The sequence below is a fragment of the Scophthalmus maximus genome, chromosome 2 (assembly GCF_022379125.1).
Source record: "Scophthalmus maximus strain ysfricsl-2021 chromosome 2, ASM2237912v1, whole genome shotgun sequence".
NCBI lineage: Eukaryota > Metazoa > Chordata > Actinopteri > Pleuronectiformes > Scophthalmidae > Scophthalmus > Scophthalmus maximus.
Genome location: NC_061516.1, coordinates 20,165,508 through 20,183,634, shown reverse-complemented (window position 1 = coordinate 20,183,634; position 18,127 = coordinate 20,165,508). Strand labels below are relative to the sequence as shown.

Here is an 18,127-nt window from a genome sequence, read left to right as displayed (position 1 = left end):
TGTGTATATTGATGTTTTTTTGCATCCAGTTGTGGGAGGGTTTTTTTTTTTAGCCTCTTACCAGTGACCAGCACTGTGGAGATCCTCAGTGTGCGGTCTTTGAAATGCACTTTACATGCAGAGAATATGATATGATTTTATTTATTTTTTTTGGGGGGGGGGGGTACGTGTCCAAACATCCACTGCTCCTCTTAAGACGCCCATCCAGGCAAACACACGGCACCGCACGGTAGCATTTGACGTGACCTTTAGCTATGCATATTTTCCACTGCCGACAGCGTTCTGGTCAGGAGGTGCGTGTGTGCAAATGCATCTGTGTGTGTTTACCCGGCTTCTCCTCCTCAGGGTCTGTGTTGGGGTCCCGCGAGTTTTAATGAAGTTTTAATCCCTTGTGCTATTTTTTTTTGCGGCGGGGGAACAGGATCGAGAACAGACTGAAGACAAGTAGAAACAAAAGGCGGACGGATTTTCAGTTTCAGACAGATGGTTGTAAAGGGCATAACCAGCTGTTCACATCACCAGCTGTTGATGGCAGAGAAGAGATATATGAAAAATGTGCCTACTTGCAAATTACACAGTACATGAGTCCAAACGTATATCACATGGGGACACTTATAAGTCTTTATTTCTATTGAAGATAGCGCAATCCCTAGAGTCTTTGTGGGGGGGTTTTGTCCGGGTTCTCCGGCTTCCATCCTCCCACGGTCCAAACATGCGTCTGAGGTTAAGTGGAGACTTTCAATTGCCCGTCGGTTCAAATGTGTGTGTGGAAGGTTGTTTGTCTCTGTATGTTGGCCTGGCGATACTCTGGAATAAGTAATATGGATGGATGGATGGATCCATGGATGAAAGGACTGAAACTGCAAATGTTTGTTTTTTTAAAGGAGACATATTCAGGTTCCAAATTTTAATTTGGGTAATTACTTTAGAAGGTTCACATGCTTTAATGTTCAGTTTCCTCACATAACTTCAGTTTCCTGAGTTATGCACTTGCGGTTTACGGACAGTACGGATATTATGGAAGTATCGGCCAGACTACTGACGAGGCGTTTCAGGAGCTTCAGGAGCTTCGGGAGCTTCAGGGGCTTCAGGGGCTTCGGGAGCTTCAGGAGCTTCAGGAGCTTCGGGAGCTTCAGGGGCTTCAGGAGCTTCGGGAGCTTCAGGAGCTTCAGGAGCTTCGGGAGCTTCAGGGGCTTCGGGAGCTTCGGGAGCTTCGGGAGCTTCGGGAGCTTCAGGAGCTTCAGGAGCTTCGGGAGCTTCAGGGGCTTCAGGGGCTTCAGGAGCTTCAGGGGCTTCAGGAGCTTCAGAAGCTTCAGGAGCAGTGTTTTCTGTCGGGGAGAGGAGCCTCCTTTACCTCGGGCTTTCAACACACTAGAGGAAAGGGAAAAACGGAGAAAAGCATAATATGTGTCCTTTACAGTCACAGTCCTGCCACCGCCAGCTGACCTGCACACCGATGTGTCTCTGGATATCTGATGTTTGCGTCTATGTTTGTTTGTTCGTGCGTTCAGTACCGAAAGACGGCCTGAAGAGCCAGGCGGTGTTCGACGAGATCCGGATGACGTACATCAAGGAGCTGGGAAAAGCCATCGTCAAGAGAGAGGAGAACGCCAGTCAGAACTGGCAGCGATTCTACCAGCTAACTAAGCTGCTGGACTCCATGCAGGAGGTCAGAGAAGCAAACACACACACACACACGGATACAGTATATACAAACATGATGTATGGTTTTCCTCTTCTTTGTTTCACAATAGAATCCACTACATATTATAGATTTGAAAGCGATCATGTCTCTGGAGCTTTCTATGTGGACACCAAGTGTACCGTATCTTCCTTTTACAACCATTTCATACCAGCCAGGATTTTTCTTTCATATCTTGTGGATAAAGTGCTTTGTGTAAAACCCAGAAGAACGAACTCCGATATCCCTTTAAGTGCATTATGTTTCCAGTCGAGTCTGTTTCAACGTTTCTGCAAAGTTCCTGTTGCAGAAGTAAAGATCCACTGTATTTCATTTTGCAAATTCAAAAAGAAAAAGAAAATTGACATGAATCGACTCACTAACATGTCTGCGTCTCCGTCGCCTCGGGCGTCTCCTCCAGATGGTCGAGGGCCTTCTCCAGATCTGCTTCTACACCTTTGTGAATAAAACCCTCAGCGTGGAATTCCCGGAGATGCTCGCCGAGATCATCACCAACCAGTTACCAAAATTCAAAGATGGGAGCGTCAAGCCTCTGCTCTTTCACCAGAAGTGACTGCCTTAAAACTGTGAAGCCATGACTCAAATCCTCCTCCAAGAGCACAAGACCTGTAGCCTCGCGCCTCCGAAATCCGGTCTCACGTTTGGCCCGACCGCAGCCGGGGGTCCTCGTGCCGACCCGACTGTCGCTCCTCTCCCACTTGGCTGACCGAGAAGAAACGCTGCCTGCGGGGGAATTGTCGCGGCTCCGAATGTCTCGTGGGCAAGACCATCCCCTCCTCCGCCGTCTTTCCTGCCTCCCATTGTTTTATTGCTCCCCCCCCCCCCACCGACAGGCCAACTCTTGGAAACCACAGTTGTCCCCCTTCAACGTCACACCTAGCAAATTGTTCCGACTACCTGGATGAGCGAGCGGTTGCAGCCCCCGAGTTTAAGTTCCTCTGCCCACAGTCCCAGCTCCACTGTGCAGAGAATGTAGTATAGTGTTGACTTGTTGTGGTTTTTCCGCGGAAAACTGCTGGCGGTGAAGGGGACAAACATTTAGGGGGGGGAAAAAAATTATAAGCATACTCAACAATCTTCTTTCTTTTTTTTTTTCCCCCTTCTGGACCCAAGGACAGTGAGGACAAACTGTTTTTCAGCTGCTCACCTGACCAATGGACAAGAAATATAAAAGCAGCCATAGGAATACTCTCCTTTTCTTTTCTTTTTTTTTTGGTCATTTTTCAAATGCAGCCGAGCATTTTTTTTAAATTTACAAACACACACACACACACACACACACACAAGGAATACGCAGACATGCATTCACGCAGCAAAATGTTTACACAGGATGTATCCGAGAAGGGAAAACCAGTGCCTTTTAGCTTTTGAAAGCTCTTCATAGCCATTCTCTCTAAACCGTTGTTGTTCCTTTGCAAAAGAATGTAACCTTGACATCCTTCCACATATTTTTCTTTTTTTTTTTCATGCTGGCAATTTCTGTTTTCTTTTTCGGAATTGCCATTTCAGTGTTTTTAAATGTGGGCAGCTCCTATCTGTTCTGATCCGCAAACTCACGCACACACGGAACACACACACACACACACAGGCAGGATGAAATTCAGATTTGGAAACGTGTTAAGCGGTATGACATGTTGAGATTTTAATTTTTTACATGTTAAAATGTTCCCAAAAAACATACAGGAGATGTATCACAAGACTCAAATATGTCTTTTTTGAAATATACTGCATCTCCCTATCAGGGGTCAGACTGTGCTAAGCATTATAGTACCCAGATTATATCAACAAATGTAATGTCTAATACACATAAATAATAACTAAATTATAAAATATACTTTTTCTTAAAAAAAAAAAAAAAAAGAAGCTTTGTGCTAAATGGATACTACTGGAATTTAAACAAGACCTATCTGCTGTTTTGTCATATTCAGGAACAGACTGACTGACTTAAATACTATATCTTTATACAAATTAATAAATGAAAAGGAAAATAAATAAATATAAATATCAGACAGACGTCAATTGGAATGACACTTTTTCCACAAACATTTGCAATTTATTCAGATGCATTGGCTTGAATTTATTTTTTGAAAGAACAAAACTGCATTTTGAGAAAACTGATGTTGATAAGTAGCCATGAGTCAAATACCGTCCTATCGTTGCCAGCTTCTTTTCACACAGGCTATACTTTTTTTATAACATCATTTTGAAATATGCTCTCACTGCCATCCCAGATAATTGCGGTGATAAGTCTAACAAGTTTGTAAATTGATTCCCTGGAAATGATGAACTTCAGCATGTTGTGCTCTCGATAGGTACATTTTAAAAAAAGGCATTGCGGTGCCGCGTTTATCTCAAGATACCATTTTAGATTGAATACACCCTTTAACCAGCTTCATCTCAGTGTTTTTGAACAAACAGGAATTTGTTGTGTTGAGCTCAATGTGACCCGAGCCTCTGTTCTCCAGATTCACCTTCAAAGGTTTAAATGTTATATATTAAATATTTGCAAGAAGATGGAAGTCTGCTCCAAATAATCTGTGAATCAAAGCTCAGGCCACGAGTGACTCTACACCACCAGGATGATTTTCCACTAGTGCCAAATGTAAAGTTTGTGATTTTTTTTCTTCTTCTTTTTTCTTGGGACATGTGAAAGAGTGATTATTGAATTGTGATTTGACGATACGTGGTCCTCGTAACTTCTCTCAGTGTCACACCTACACCAGCGTATAAAGTACTGATTGTTCTCATTCAAATAAGTGTATGATAGTCTTTATCTGCAGATGCACAAAGATGTTGTATTTTTAAACAATTTCAAAAATAAGCAGGACTTTCTGCTGCTGTCAAGACGGGCGGTGATCTGCATTTGGTACAGTTGTAATGTGAAAATATGATTGTACCTGCTCATGCGACAGCCAAAGTGAAATAAATACAACATCCCCTCAACCCCCCACCCCAATAATAGACGCAGTTCTATTTCCCTTAAGGTTTCTTCTAACTGCCAGGCCTCTCTGCCTCACACACGTCGACCACATCGATCCTTTTTCTCTTTCTTTTCTTTTAGCTGCTTCTGACTGGTGCTCGTCCTTCTGCAGCGCATAAGTCTGAATGGCAGTTAACAGAACAGGTAGCAGGTTGTCATAGAGACCGGCCATTGGCGTGTTACCCACGGCTAACAGCACAGCGGGCTCAGGACACACACACACACACACACACACACGCACACACGCGTAGAAGCCACTTTTCATTAAAGAAAGCCATCGTGTTTTTAATCAGCCGCTCAGCCAATGGATGGTCGGTCGGCAGCAGCAGGGATGTTTTGTGTACAGTAGTAGACCTTCAGCTTCGCCTGCTAACTTGGCCCCGTGGCCTTAAGGCTTTAAAAGAACACGGGTTCGATGCTGCCCCGCGCCTTTGTCAAGATTATTCTGGGGAAGATTCGACTAAACCGTCTTACTTTGTGGGGGTAACTTTGCATTCAGTATTGCAGCCGTTTTTTCCAAGTGGTGGCGCGTCAGAGAACCAGCTTTAACGCGTCGATGTGACCATATTCCCCTTGCCCACTTCTGAATGGCCATAGGTGTGTATATAGCAGCAAAAGACATATCCAGTGCAGCGTAAAGCGTCTACTATGACAAAAATATTTTTACAAAGACATAACCTCTATATTCCTACACGTTTCCTCTTTTGCCTTTCAGCTTCACGTGCGACTAAAGGCCTTTTGCGAAAGGGAGACAGCGAGCCATAGAAATACGATTTCAAATCAGGAAATGGATAAGCCCTTAACAAATATCAATGTTTGTGGAGATTGATCTGTTGTAAAAAAAAAAGAAAAGAAAAGAAAACTCAAAAAAAACCATATATATATATATATGTCAATATTTTCTGCAATTTTGAATACATCCGCTTGATCCTCTTTGATATAATAGTTTTACTTCAAATCCTTTTTGTACATTGAACGAGACAAAGTAAATATTTTTCCGTTTGTTGGTTTGTGTTTGATAAAAAAAAAAAGGTAGATGTGCTGAAAATACATTAGGAAGTGTTAAACATTTTGTCTTGTGAAGTAACTGTAAATTTTACGAGTCAATGGGAAAGTCTACACGAATTCTCACTGTGTTTTAAAGTTCTACGGAAACGGGGATAGAAGAGGAGGGGATGGAGGGAGGTAGGTGGCCTGGGGAAGGTTTTTTGTGTTATAGAGTGACCAAAGCAGAAGATTAAAATATATATATATATATATAAATAAAGATTTAACCTACAAAAAGAAGTATTCAAGTAGTTACATTTTAAGTAGCACTTATTATCCAACTTGTAGTACTTCTTGTTTTATTCGAAAGTTATCTTTTGTAAAGTTCAAGGCTTTGGATCTCATGTACATTGCTGAGGATTGACTGGTCACTTTAAAAAAAAAAAAAACAGGAAAAAATAAAAATAAAAACGTCGAATCTCCGTGTGAAAGTAAATCTGCCAGAGCCTGATGGAATTGCACTACCCTCCTACTGGTTGATAAAGTCTATTTTGTATAGAATACATGCAAATATTATCTTTAAAGATTAAGGGCAGATCATGTTTCATTGTTATATATGGCTATGGCTTTCATTGAAGTCTGTTATGTTCGTATTTCAGTTATGTAAATGTTATCCAATATTAAAAAAAAAAAATATATGAAATGTTTGTTTCGGAGAGAAAAAAAAAGAAAGAAAATTGTTTGTATTACTTCTGTATTACACCTCCTCTGTAGTCAGTGTCGATATTTTCACCTATTTGATTAAATGTTAAATTAAGTTATCTGTGTTGTTCTTCGACGTGGGATCCGGCCTCCCGTAGGTCACGACCTCTCCATGTTTCTGTCATCACTGGTTAAAACGTGGAAAATTCGGAAGAACTGATTACTCTTAATTTCAAACATCTTACACAATAAAGTTTTCTGTTTTCCAACGCTCTGCTCCAGTGTTTTTATCTTTTGTTTTTGATCGCAGTTATTTCAGATTGCCCTTGAAATTAGGCTAATCCCGTGTCGAACGAACCCGTAAAACTGATCATTACAACTTGTGCGAATGAGCGCGAGTCCACGCCGCTACAGCTCAGATAATAATACGATGTGTCGCCACGGCCAAGTTCATGCGCAAAGGAACAGAATCACCGGTTTGTGGTCTTGCAGGAAGTTTAGTCAGCTGCCTACTTCTCGCAGTTTCAAAAATCCTGCACTCGAGATCAACAAATGAACCAGAAAAAAACGCTTCTCACGGTGGAAGCGCAACTGTTACTGATATCTGTGATCCAGAAAGAGTTCGGTGCAAAAATAAAAAATGGTGCAGGCGAAATTAGTTTCCGAGTCGCCGCAAAATAGGCCATGCGCTGTGGTTATCTCCAGGTTTCGGAACCTATGTGATCCGTCAGAGGCGCGCAGCTGCGGACTCCTCCGTTTCTTGGGGTTGCTGATTTTGGTGCAGTGCAGTGCAACGTGTGGGAACTCTGCCACGGTGCCACGGCTCAGGCCAGAAGACACTTGAATCGACAACAGTCAGAGCCGCAGCGGTTCAACATTTCGTCTTTTAATTCTGCACACGCTCATCAATTCACCAAAAAACACATCTGAAGGAATATTTAAGGCTGCAAATAGACTCAAAACGATACAAAATGTTTGGGCAACCGAGAAGGGAATTAAGTTAGTACGCTAAAAAAATACAAAATATAAAATTTCATACTTGAAAAACAAATGACACCTTATCAAATGCTGTGTGTTTATTTACAATGTCAATAAAACACCTCAGAAGAAAAATACAGTTCAGGATTTCGCACGTTGAGAAAAGTCTCATAAATAAGATATGAACAAAGTAGTCTCATTTCACATTTTCTCACGCTCCCATTTGATTTGTTTTGGTGTGTTCAAATCGAATAGTATTTCAAAATTCCGTCCTAAAAGGAAATTAGTTCACTGAAAAACATTTTTTTTTTTTTTTTTTTTTTAGTTGATACAGATGTTCACCAAGTGGTTTAAGGAAAAAAAGTTCAGCTCTGCCTCATGAGAGGAGGAGACTCATTGGAGCCGCCCACAGCAGACCAGCGTTCACACGCGTACTGCGTCGGAACAAATCCCAAGGATTTTCATTTGATTTCCCAGCTTCTCTGAAAAGACACATCTGCATTTCATTCTCTCATGAATGAATCTCTGGCCTGCAAACACCGGACCCCGGCGCGAATGTCTGTCCACCTCAGACAATTACATCATGAGCGTTGTTGTTGGTGTTGTGATTCTGCGGAAAAAATCGGAAGAAAGAACCGAAGAAAACGGAGCCTTGTGGTGTGTGTGTGATAACGTACACAAGACAGCTGCGCCATATTTCGACTTCAGTTATTTGCCGCGATTAGAGACTGAATCTGCACGATGGCCACAACAAGGAGAAGAGCCACGCAAGCTTAAAAATAAATAGACATCATCAATCGCATGTGTTTTCTGAAGTGAGGTCGAAAAAAACCACCATTGAGGGTTTGGAACACCAGTTCTCTGCGGTGGGGGGGGGAAAGAAACAACAACGACAACATCCTGTTTGATGGGAATCCCCCCGCAAATGTATTGACAGTGCAAACATGACTCAAACCCCATATATGATTACTGGATCCAGTTATTTCCAACAATCAACAAAGAAATAAAACCCCCCTCTGAGCTGGGGAAGCGGAGCGAGGCCTCGCAGCAGGAATCAGCTGTTTGCGATAAGCTTGTGGAGCTGGTTTCGAAAATTGTTCTATTTTTTTTTTATTTTTTTTCTCGCAGAGGGCTCTGCAAGAGGAGAGCCGTTACAGAGGCGACCTCCTTCTGTTGCTGGTCTGATCTGCCTCGTGGGTTCCGCGCTGCGCAACTGGAGTTCTGAAACTTGTTGCCCGAGTCGCGTTCTAGGTTGGAATTTACCCGAGCTGCTCACAAACACATTTGGAGCCGTTCCAAAAAAAAAAAAATGCTCCGCTCCCCCGGGGGGGGGGGGGGGGGGGGGGGGGGGGGGGGGGTTGGGTTGAGCAGCCATGCAAACGCTGCGCAGAGGAGGTGAACCAGGAAGTCCAAGTTCACCGTCTTCACATCAGTCACCTCCAGACAGCTTTCTGCTTGTAGCCGACGAAAAGGAAGACGGAGATGCTGACGCGGTGGGGCAGTGCAGTTCAAAATGATTAAAGCAAGGGTCGGGAAAAAAAAACAAAAACAAAGCTCAGAAACATCAATCCCAGATATCTCTCTCTCTCTCTTTCTCACACACACACACACACACGCACATGCATACAAACACGCATCACGCCATCCGCACTAAGCTGAAAACAGCCAAACCACACAGGGATTCACAACTGTTTCCTCTTTTCCAGTGCAATTGGTGGGTCTCTCCCCAGTCCAGTCCGCGCCGCTTCACTTCTGCCTCATATCCATTTGATACGCTTCTGCTTGGTCCAGTATCAGTTCTGGTCACGACAAGAGTGGCCTCACCAACAACGGCCCAGTCCAGTATATATATATATATATATATATATATGAGCTAACATAGTCTGTTAAAATCGTGTGCAGTCAAATCTAGTCCCCTCCAGTCAACGTTGGTCTGATTCAGAACTACGTGGACTACAAAAACTCCACATAGTTTTCCGGTATCAGTCCCGTTCGACCGTCCAGGGTCCCTTCCAGCCAACCCGGCTCCCTGGAAGCGTGAACTACAAAGGGGGAGAGAGAAGGGAGGAAACATACAATCTGTTTAAACGTGTCAAAAAACGAATGAATTAGAAACTCAAACGTGTGCGCAGATAGTGAGCAAAGAGAAAAAGAGTGGAGGATGCGGGGTTAAAGAGACGGATCAGTGCAGTGACATCAGAACTAGTTGCTATTAGGCGGGCATGAAATACTGTACAGGAAGCAAGACCTCCTTTCTTTTTTCGGGTTGAGCAGATGTTTCCAGATGCCGTTTCATCTGAACCGCTCAGTTTGGGCTGTTCTCAGAATGGTGCACACTGTATGTACCAGTGTGTGTCTGATCTAAATGAGCCACTTAGGTTGACAAGTTTATGAATTTGACCAACGCTGTGTCGTCTTGGACATTTCTGGTTAAAATTCATTTTTATTCGTAAACAAATGAAATATGACAAGGAAAACATAAACAAACAAAATAATTGCCAACATTGGCATGTTGCAGGCACGATAACGGCCATCTGAAGAATGTAAGCCACTCCCTTTATTCTTTTTCTCAGTTTTTTCTACTCTGTTTTTTGGTCCGGAGGGAATTAAAATCGGAGCTTGACATGAACAGAGGGAACGGCAGCAAAAGTGTGATTTTGAGGAAGCAGCTCCACTGAATTAAGGGGCGTGTTGCCGTGTGAGCAGAAGTGAATTCACCACATTCCCTCACAGAGTCTTCGTCCGATCTTGGTTTATCGATATACTGTAACGGTATTTTAAGACTGCAGTAAGCGCGGTGCGGCTGGCCGCGAGCCGACCTGGGGGGGGGGGGGCGACACCACTGTGGGGACTACGTGTCAGCAAGGTCACATTTGGACCAAAGGGGGCTCCGGTGACACTGCTCCGCATCGCATAGCTCTCAACAGTCTTTGTGCTACCAACGCTATTTTGGGGTCTGGAAGTGTAAGTGGAAGCGGATCCCTACCAATCCTGAGTGTGTCGGAACGCGGTGGAGAGATAAACATGATTTAAGTGTTTTGGGAGCTCAAAGTCGGAGAGAGAGCCTGGAATTGGGCACGAGAGTCGACCACATAGAACCGTCCCGTGGGGTTCCTTTAGTGAAGGGAGGTAGGAAATAAACAGAGCCATAGAAAAATAGAAAAATGATATCTTCAATACTTTCTGTAATATATTGTCTTTTCCCCCAAAAGAAAGCAAATGACTCCTCCGCTGGAAAGACATGAAGTTCCTGGCTTCATGCAAAACACTTTGCCTTGTCAGCGTCCGTTGTAGTTTTGTCTGCTTGCGAACCTCTAATATTTCTTGGGGGGTAACTAAGCAATGAGAGCAAATGCACATCCAATATTTTTTGGAGGCCAGGAGCTGGATTAAAATCTATCCAACAAACGGGGAAAAAAATTTGCAGTGGACCTTCCTGTTTCCTCCCGCGTGACCACCACTCAGTACTAAATGAAAAGCTTTAGGTAGAAATGACAGGAGCCGTTACATCAAAGTATTGAAATGGTAACCAAGGGAAAACTCTGTTTTAACTGTCTTCAGTTGTAATTCCTTGGCTCCAAAAGCATTGACCGTTTTGGACGACTTCCATATACTCAACCGCAACCATGAAATCTGGAACCAGGGCTAACTACATTGAGGTCGACTAATTCCCAGGGCTGACTTTTTGGGTTTGAACAGAAACTGTTCGTTTTTATAGCAAACACTGACCCACTCTCTTTCCTTCCAAGTCCCGAGCCTGACTCACCGTTGTCGAAGATGGTTCCAGCGATGAACGACAGCTCCGAGTCGTGCTCTGCCTTGCAGGCGTACAGCGCTCGGGCCTTCCTGCCCGCGATGCTGCGGACGCGGAGAGAGTTCGAAAAATTGGAAGTGTTGCAGTTTACACTCGTTTACACACCGCGACCTCAAGTAGACACCTCGAGCCGCACAGGCCACAGGCAGGTCACTGCTCTATGCAAACTGTCTCATGAGTGCCAAGTGGCTATATTCACACACGATAATGGGCGGTGTCCGGGCCAAATTTTAATGAGCTCACCCTCGACTCATTTGTTGGTGTAGTTCTGGTTTGTGGTTGGAGGAAAGTGTGGCAGCGGCAGTGGAAGACGAGCCGTTAAGAGCCTCTGCAGCAGCTCAAGGGCGCTGCAAAGTTTGCCTGCCAAGGCTGAGATAGATAAATGCATCCAAATAATTCCAATTTAAATAGCGAGGCGTATGTAATAATTACAGCTGTCTGATCTGTGTATAAATAAGTATGGGGGGGGGGGGGGGGGGGACATACAGATGCCATCACCCGGGGAGCCATTTCGTTTTTTTAAATCCCAACCCTTGCGTGGGAAAGGTCAGAGGCGGCGGTCTACTACATGATGGCTTCTTGCAGCCTGTGAGTAGGAGGTGTCTTGCTGAACGACACCGCAGCTGGGCGGACACTCTGCAGCAACATGCCAATAAGGTGAAGACATTTGTTTCCATGAATTTAAGCTGCTCGCAACATCTGGGACGGTGAATCTTAAAGAACTACTCAAGTAAGTGACAGTCATTTTTTCTTAGCATATTGCCAAAAGCATTCAAATAATTTAACTGAATAGTGCGTGAGTAGTAATGAATCAAATATGGCGGCACTCCGACACCTCAACAACGAGTGGAATTGACCTCGTTAGAAGATAAATACGCTGCCTTCAATTTGTTCTCTCGCCTCTCATCTGCTCGCACTCGCACACGCCTTTGTTCACCTCTACAACTACAGTCCTCCCATGGCTCCACCGCGCTTACACAAACGACGTGGACCAACCTGACAGGAGAGGAGTCACTGGAGGCGGACGACGTCGGCTGCGGACTTGACGGAGCTGAGAACATCGGCCAGGAGGGAGAGCGCGGTGAGGTGGGGCTGGGAGACGTCGCACTGATGGATAAGTAAGACGAGATGAAGACACACGGACAGAATTGTACAGAAACAGAAGGCGTACATATAGCACACAGTTTGGGACATTATCAGCTGTGACAAATGTGACCTTTGATTGGAGACAGGTTGTTCTCACCTGGTTGGTATGCTGCCACGACTCTTTGGGTTGAGCCTGCTAACAGAAAAGTAAAGAAGAACCAGATATTAATTTAGACATTATGTCGAGAGGTTATGTCACAACAACTGAACAACGGAACAACTTGACAAGTTGGCCGAAAAGTTCCCCATCGAAACTCGAAAAAGAGAAATGCGGAACATTCAACTGTACGGAGAAATTGAGAAGCGCTTGTCGGCCACTCGATGTGTTCCGGCTCGGACTGAAACAACAACAGCCTCAATCGAAGGCCGAATAGCCCACGATGAAAAAAGAACCCGGTACCTTCTGGTGAACTTTTCAAAAGTTATCAAAAGAAAGATTTGAGAGAAAAAAAAAGGGGAATATTTAGATTTGGCTCATCCATCTGACACGCACAGTAGCTGCAGTGAGTGTTTCTGCATGAATCTGATCCGATTTCCAAACGGTCAGTCGACGTGATGAGGTGCTGAGTCATGAGGAAACAGAACTCCCACCGCTCCGGTCGGTTGTGTGCGTCGGGACTGACGACATGTTGCTCCAGGCTCAGAAGAGATTTCCTGCCGCCTCTGCTTCTCTATCGCCTCATTGTTCTGCACGATAGGATCTTGAAATAATACCGAGAAAAGGCCATAAACGGCTGAAGTGTACGAAGAAGGTACATTCATACAGTACATCTGTATCGGGGCTGTAAACAATCGATTGTGTAATTTAATTATGAAAGGAAATAGGGGGGGGGGACGGATGTTCGATTGACCAAATTGAGATTGGTGAAAAAGGCGTCAGACTGAGTTTTCATGACGACGGAGGAGACTGAAGTATTTCTGTTAAAGAAACATTTTTCAGTCCACGGCCTCAATGAGCAGTTTAAACGGGCGAATTCAGGAGTTGATCTCGTGTTGGCCCCTTGATCTTTCTTTCTAAATTCAGGCCGAAGGGTCAAATCTGCAATGAGTAATATTTGAAGTGCCTGGAGCCCGTCTTCTCTGGAGTCGCCAGCAGAGGGCGACTCCACTGAAGTCTGCTTCTATCGAAGTGCATGAGGAGATGAATCTGCGTCTCACTTGATTTAATTAGGATCACGGCTGTGAGTGAATCAACAGGTTCCAGGAGAATGTGGCCTCCCCGTCGCCCTCACAGGCACATCTGTCGCCTCCCCCGTCCTCCTCCCCGGCAGCCAGTTGTTGACTCTCTCACAACACGCCCACACACTTCCACGCAGCACTAACACAGAGGTACATTCTTCCCTCTCGATAACAGTGAATGCAAAGGCCCCTCTGAAGGCTGCCTACAACCACAGGTAGCTAAAATGACCAGACAAAACAGGCTCGCTTAAAAAAACACAACATCTAAACTCAAAGTGAAACTAATCTCTGTCGTGACCAATATGGACTGTGGTCACTGGATTTGTTGAGACAAATGGAAATTCAAAAGTTCAAATTATTACATGCTGCTGCCGAGAAACAAAAGAGCACACTGGTCTTGCCCGTGTGCCAGTTGTGCGTTGATCGCATCTGGGTTTTTTTACGGTGACAAATTACAGTTTGCATGCTCGGGAAGAAGCCTCGGGTAGGAATCTATCATCCGCCGCCTAAAGGCAGTTAGCACAATAAATCTGCATGGACCTGCGTGACCTGCAAATATCAAGTTTGGGCACCAGAAGAAACACGAGGGTGCAAAAAGATCTCAGGAATATTTCAGTAATGAGCATCATAAATAACCAGCTCCTGCCGGTGTAACACGACTGGGAGGCGCCGCGTCATTGGGCCCTAAACTATCTGTTGTTTTCACACAGACAAGCGCTGATTAAAGCATTAGAAAAGGGACAGGGGTGAGATTGGACGAGTTAGGTTGGTTCATAAACGTCGCTGCCTCCTCCCGTGTGCACTGCTCACACACAAGGACAGTTTGAAGCAGCACTGACACTTTTGTTTTTAACTTTACTGTCTTTTTTTTATTATTTTTTTTATCATCCGCAATGGCAGAGAGCCGGGACTCCATTTGCCATTTATTCCTACTTCCTAGTTAATGCAAATATAAAACTTTCTCAAAGTTGTACGTGTTAAGAGTGAGTGTGGCCCGTTGCAATAGGTTACATGTTGCAATAGGTTACATGTATCGCTTCATGAAAACTCACACCAATCAAAACGTCTAATATTCAGTCGCAATAATGAGGCTTTTCTCGCTTGTTGATTCATGCATCTGATATATGTGGAGTTTTTACTATCATCCTCATCATCCAAACAGATCAAGTTGAAACACGCAGCCGCACTCATGACTGACACAGCCAGAGATCAATGTTAGAGGAAATACTACAGGAAATCACAAGTTGAATCCCCCAAAAAGCGACGGCCACTGCTTTGTGTAATATCCAAAGATCGATGAGCGTTAGAGAGAGACAGAGGAGTTCTGTGTCTTTGTTGTGCTGGGAGCAAACAAAAAGGAAAAACATGAAATGGGAATGAGGTTAATAATCTGTGAAGAAGAAATGTTTCTATGACAGGTGTCCTGCAAAACATTACAGCCCGAATAAATCGTTTTACGGCTTATGTTTTTTTCTTTTGCCCCATGGTGGTAAAATAATTATATTATAATCATTTCTTTTCTCCAAACGCCAAACAGGCACAAGGGACTAATAAAAAGACATTGACCCTTCTCAACAGACAAAAGTAAGATCTAAAGAGACGTCTTGCCATTTACTCTCCACTTCCTTATAGTAGTACATCAGGTCCCAGGTCAGGTGCACAGAGTCACCAGTCATATTGATCACGTACGCTCGTTTTAACTATCGGAGACTCAGAAGTCACATGATAAACTTGTACTTGTACTTTTTTTCAGTACTTTTTTCTCCCCCTGCATTACAGCGGAGTCATGGGGATATCATTTGTACAGTATGTGACAGCAAAGACCTCCAGGCATTTCCCAACTGAAAACAAACAGGACAAAGAAAAAAGGACAGCAAGAGGTACCAAAGCTGTAAATAACTTTTACTAGCCTATGATAATGTGGCGCTTTCAAAGAGCCAGTTATTAACCTCGGAACCTTCTACATCTCTCTTCTGTGTGATGAGGGCACAGGCTGGCTTTTCTTGGAAAGCGTTGGCCTGTAGTCTGAACTAGGCAGCATCTTTTTAAGCTGTAAATGGGCTTTAATAAATCTTTTTTTTTATTAACTGTTATTATCGACTTCCATTAATGTAGGGAAGTTGCACGAAAAAGTCCAAATTGAAGCAGCGGTGGCCGAGATATCTCCAGCCAGGAAAACCATTTGAACTTTCCCCTGAATGTGTAGTGTTTGAATTGTGGCCGGTTATTGAGCGGCTGGAAATCACTCAATAACGATTTTATCGAGGTAAAATGCCCCGCACTGAGCCGGTCGTGGTCTTGACCCCCGCACACTGCTCCTTTTTCTCATGAATGAAAATAAAAACGCTGCCATTATCCAGGTGCAAGAAGCGCCGCGCTTTGCATCTCACGAACTGCTGGACGCCAAAGACCAAATCAACTGATAATGAAGAGAGTCCCGTCGCTCTTTGATCCCACATGCATACATGTTACACATACATGAAGAGCAATGTGAATAAAACACTTAACAGCACTTTGTTCCATGCAAGCATAAACACTAAGAGGGGAAAAGTCAGAAGACAAGGACAGAAGCTGATAAACATGCACCATTAGGGGCCACGTCGCGGCCAACGGGTTGTTTAATTCAGTCATTAGAAACTTGTTCAATGTGACTCCAGATGGAAACACCATCTGAAAAGCTTTTCCACCTTGATCTCTTTGCTGTTAATAATTTTTTGCCGTCTCCATAAGAGATGAGATAAGATAAGACAGGACTTTATTAATCCCATGCCGGGGAAGTTCACTGGTTACAGCAGCAGCAAGAGTCACGGCAACAGGGAAGCGGAAGAAAAAAATCGAAAATACAAAATATAGCAAAAATATACAAAGAAAAAAATACATATAAAAATTTGGAATTTAAGTTTTAATAAAAAAGTTTAATAAATATGCTTTTTTTGGGACAATAGATTCATTCAATCTTTTGGGTCAAGAAATGCCAAAAGAAATGTATAACTAATTAACGGAATGAATAAAAAGGGTAAAATATCAATTCCATAGCTGGAATTTAAGGTGTGTCCTTACACATCGAGTTCAGATTTTGCCCTTGAAGCCCAGTTCAGACACGCAGGAGCATCCGTGCACCTCATTTAAAAGAACCATCAATTTTAATCCTAACGCGACACTTTTGTCACTGTTAGAGGATGAAGCTGCCTGCCAAGAGGTTTATGTGGACACTTCCTTACTTGTTCAGATTTATGACACAGCAGCAGTTTAATGCAGCGTATTTCATTTGAGCTGGTGTCATTGCAGGACTTTTCTCAGAGGACATTATCTAAGCAGTAAAGACATAATAAATTAAACTGTTTATCTCTGCGGTTATTACAGTATTATTGTTGATGTACTGCGGATGTGGTCTTCCAGTGAGAGAGACGTTCTTATCATGTGGAGCGAGTACATTTCTTTTTACTACAAACGCAAAGCCACTGGGTGAAATATCCGCATGACGCGATGTCGCAGAAGCCAATTCGTGCTGAGATCCTCCCGACATCACCGACGCCTGCGAGTAAATACAAACGGTCCGGCGGCCGAACTCGCACGAGCAGCGCGACACGAGAATGTGCTTCATAGGGCCGAGTCATAATGTCCCAAAGCATTGATCCTACAACCCCAAAGCTCTGCATAGCTACATCAATAAGTTAGAAGGAGACGATAACATGAGACAAGAGTCAGTAGTTCACTCTAGGTTGAAAATAGTAAATACCAGCAGAGACTGCCGAGGTGAGCAAATGAAGACGCTGCTTGTAACAACTATCTGTGAATGAGAGATTAAAGAGGTCGGGGAAAGTGGCGGAGGGGAAACCAGAAGGGAGAAAAAGTAATCAGTGGTGACGTGCAGTCATCTTGGTGACAGGTTGCGCTCGTAGGTCTTTCAGGAAATGAAAGGATTGGTAGTGCGTGTGCCGCATTTTCTCTCAGTCCCAGAAGGTGCATGTCAACGCTAAAGTGGCTCATAAGAAGAAGAAAAAAAACATAATTGAACAGACCATTCACCGCAGTGAGTGTGTGTGTGTGTGTGTGTGCGCGTGCGTGCGTGCTTGTGTACATGCACATTGTGTGTGTATGCTCGGCATCACGTCGCTGTGAACTCCATAGGAGGGTGTGCGTGTGATCGCGTGTTAGAAACCTGAGGGTGCTGTGGGATGTCCAGTGTTTATGTGAAGATGTACGGCAACCTCCACAGGGGAGAGGGGAGGTGAAACTATTTCTGTTTCAGTTGGTCCGTGTCAGTAATGCAAACTACCGTACTCAGCAAACACTGAGGCAAGCCTGAGAAGTGGTCAAGCCGTACACACATTGTGTGCGCAAGTGAATGGGATTTTGTGAATTTGCATTCATTCTCCTTCAGGGGAAGAAGAGATACGACCGTCGGTGCAGTTGGGAGTTGAGATCCTACAGTCGCAGATGTCCTCCAGATGCTTTTGGGATTCAAACCGACAACCTGTCACTCACAAGGCACAGGGCCTCTGCTCAAGCTCTTAGCTGCCACATGTGCACATGCGTGCTGACGTGTGTGCATGTGGTCGTGCATTCCTGCGCCGGCGGAATTTTAACCCCGCGTGGGTCTGTGAGTGCATCTGAAGTTAATGTTTACGCGTGTGTG

At 44.1% G+C, this 18,127-nt stretch overlaps 2 protein-coding genes across 8 annotated transcripts in view; one reads left to right on the top strand and one right to left on the bottom strand.

Moving 5' to 3' along the window:
* The window catches only part of LOC118300636 (glucocorticoid receptor), a 58,191-nt gene extending 52,026 nt beyond the window's left edge, over positions 1-6,165 (top strand). For all 3 annotated transcript variants that reach the window (XM_035625211.2, XM_035625212.2, XM_035625213.2), the window contains exons 9-10: positions 1,512-1,669; positions 2,103-6,165. In XM_035625211.2, coding sequence (XP_035481104.2) covers positions 1,512-1,669; positions 2,103-2,255 — 311 coding nt within the window. In that variant the 3' untranslated portion in view covers positions 2,256-6,165. The remainder of the gene's footprint in view (positions 1-1,511; positions 1,670-2,102) is intronic.
* A 1,076-nt stretch (positions 6,166-7,241) lies between these two features.
* LOC118300637 (rho GTPase-activating protein 26-like) overlaps positions 7,242-18,127 on the bottom strand; it is a 149,916-nt gene continuing 139,030 nt past the window's right edge. For 4 of the 5 annotated variants that reach the window (XM_035625218.2, XM_035625217.2, XM_035625219.2 and 1 more), the window contains 4 exons: positions 12,407-12,445; positions 12,160-12,270; positions 11,116-11,207; positions 7,242-9,391 (listed from right to left, as the gene is read on the bottom strand). In XM_035625218.2, the coding sequence (XP_035481111.2) occupies positions 9,303-9,391; positions 11,116-11,207; positions 12,160-12,270; positions 12,407-12,445 (331 nt within the window). In that variant the 3' untranslated portion in view covers positions 7,242-9,302. The remainder of the gene's footprint in view (positions 9,392-11,115; positions 11,208-12,159; positions 12,271-12,406; positions 12,446-18,127) is intronic. The other variant, XM_035625215.2, reaches the window with a different exon arrangement.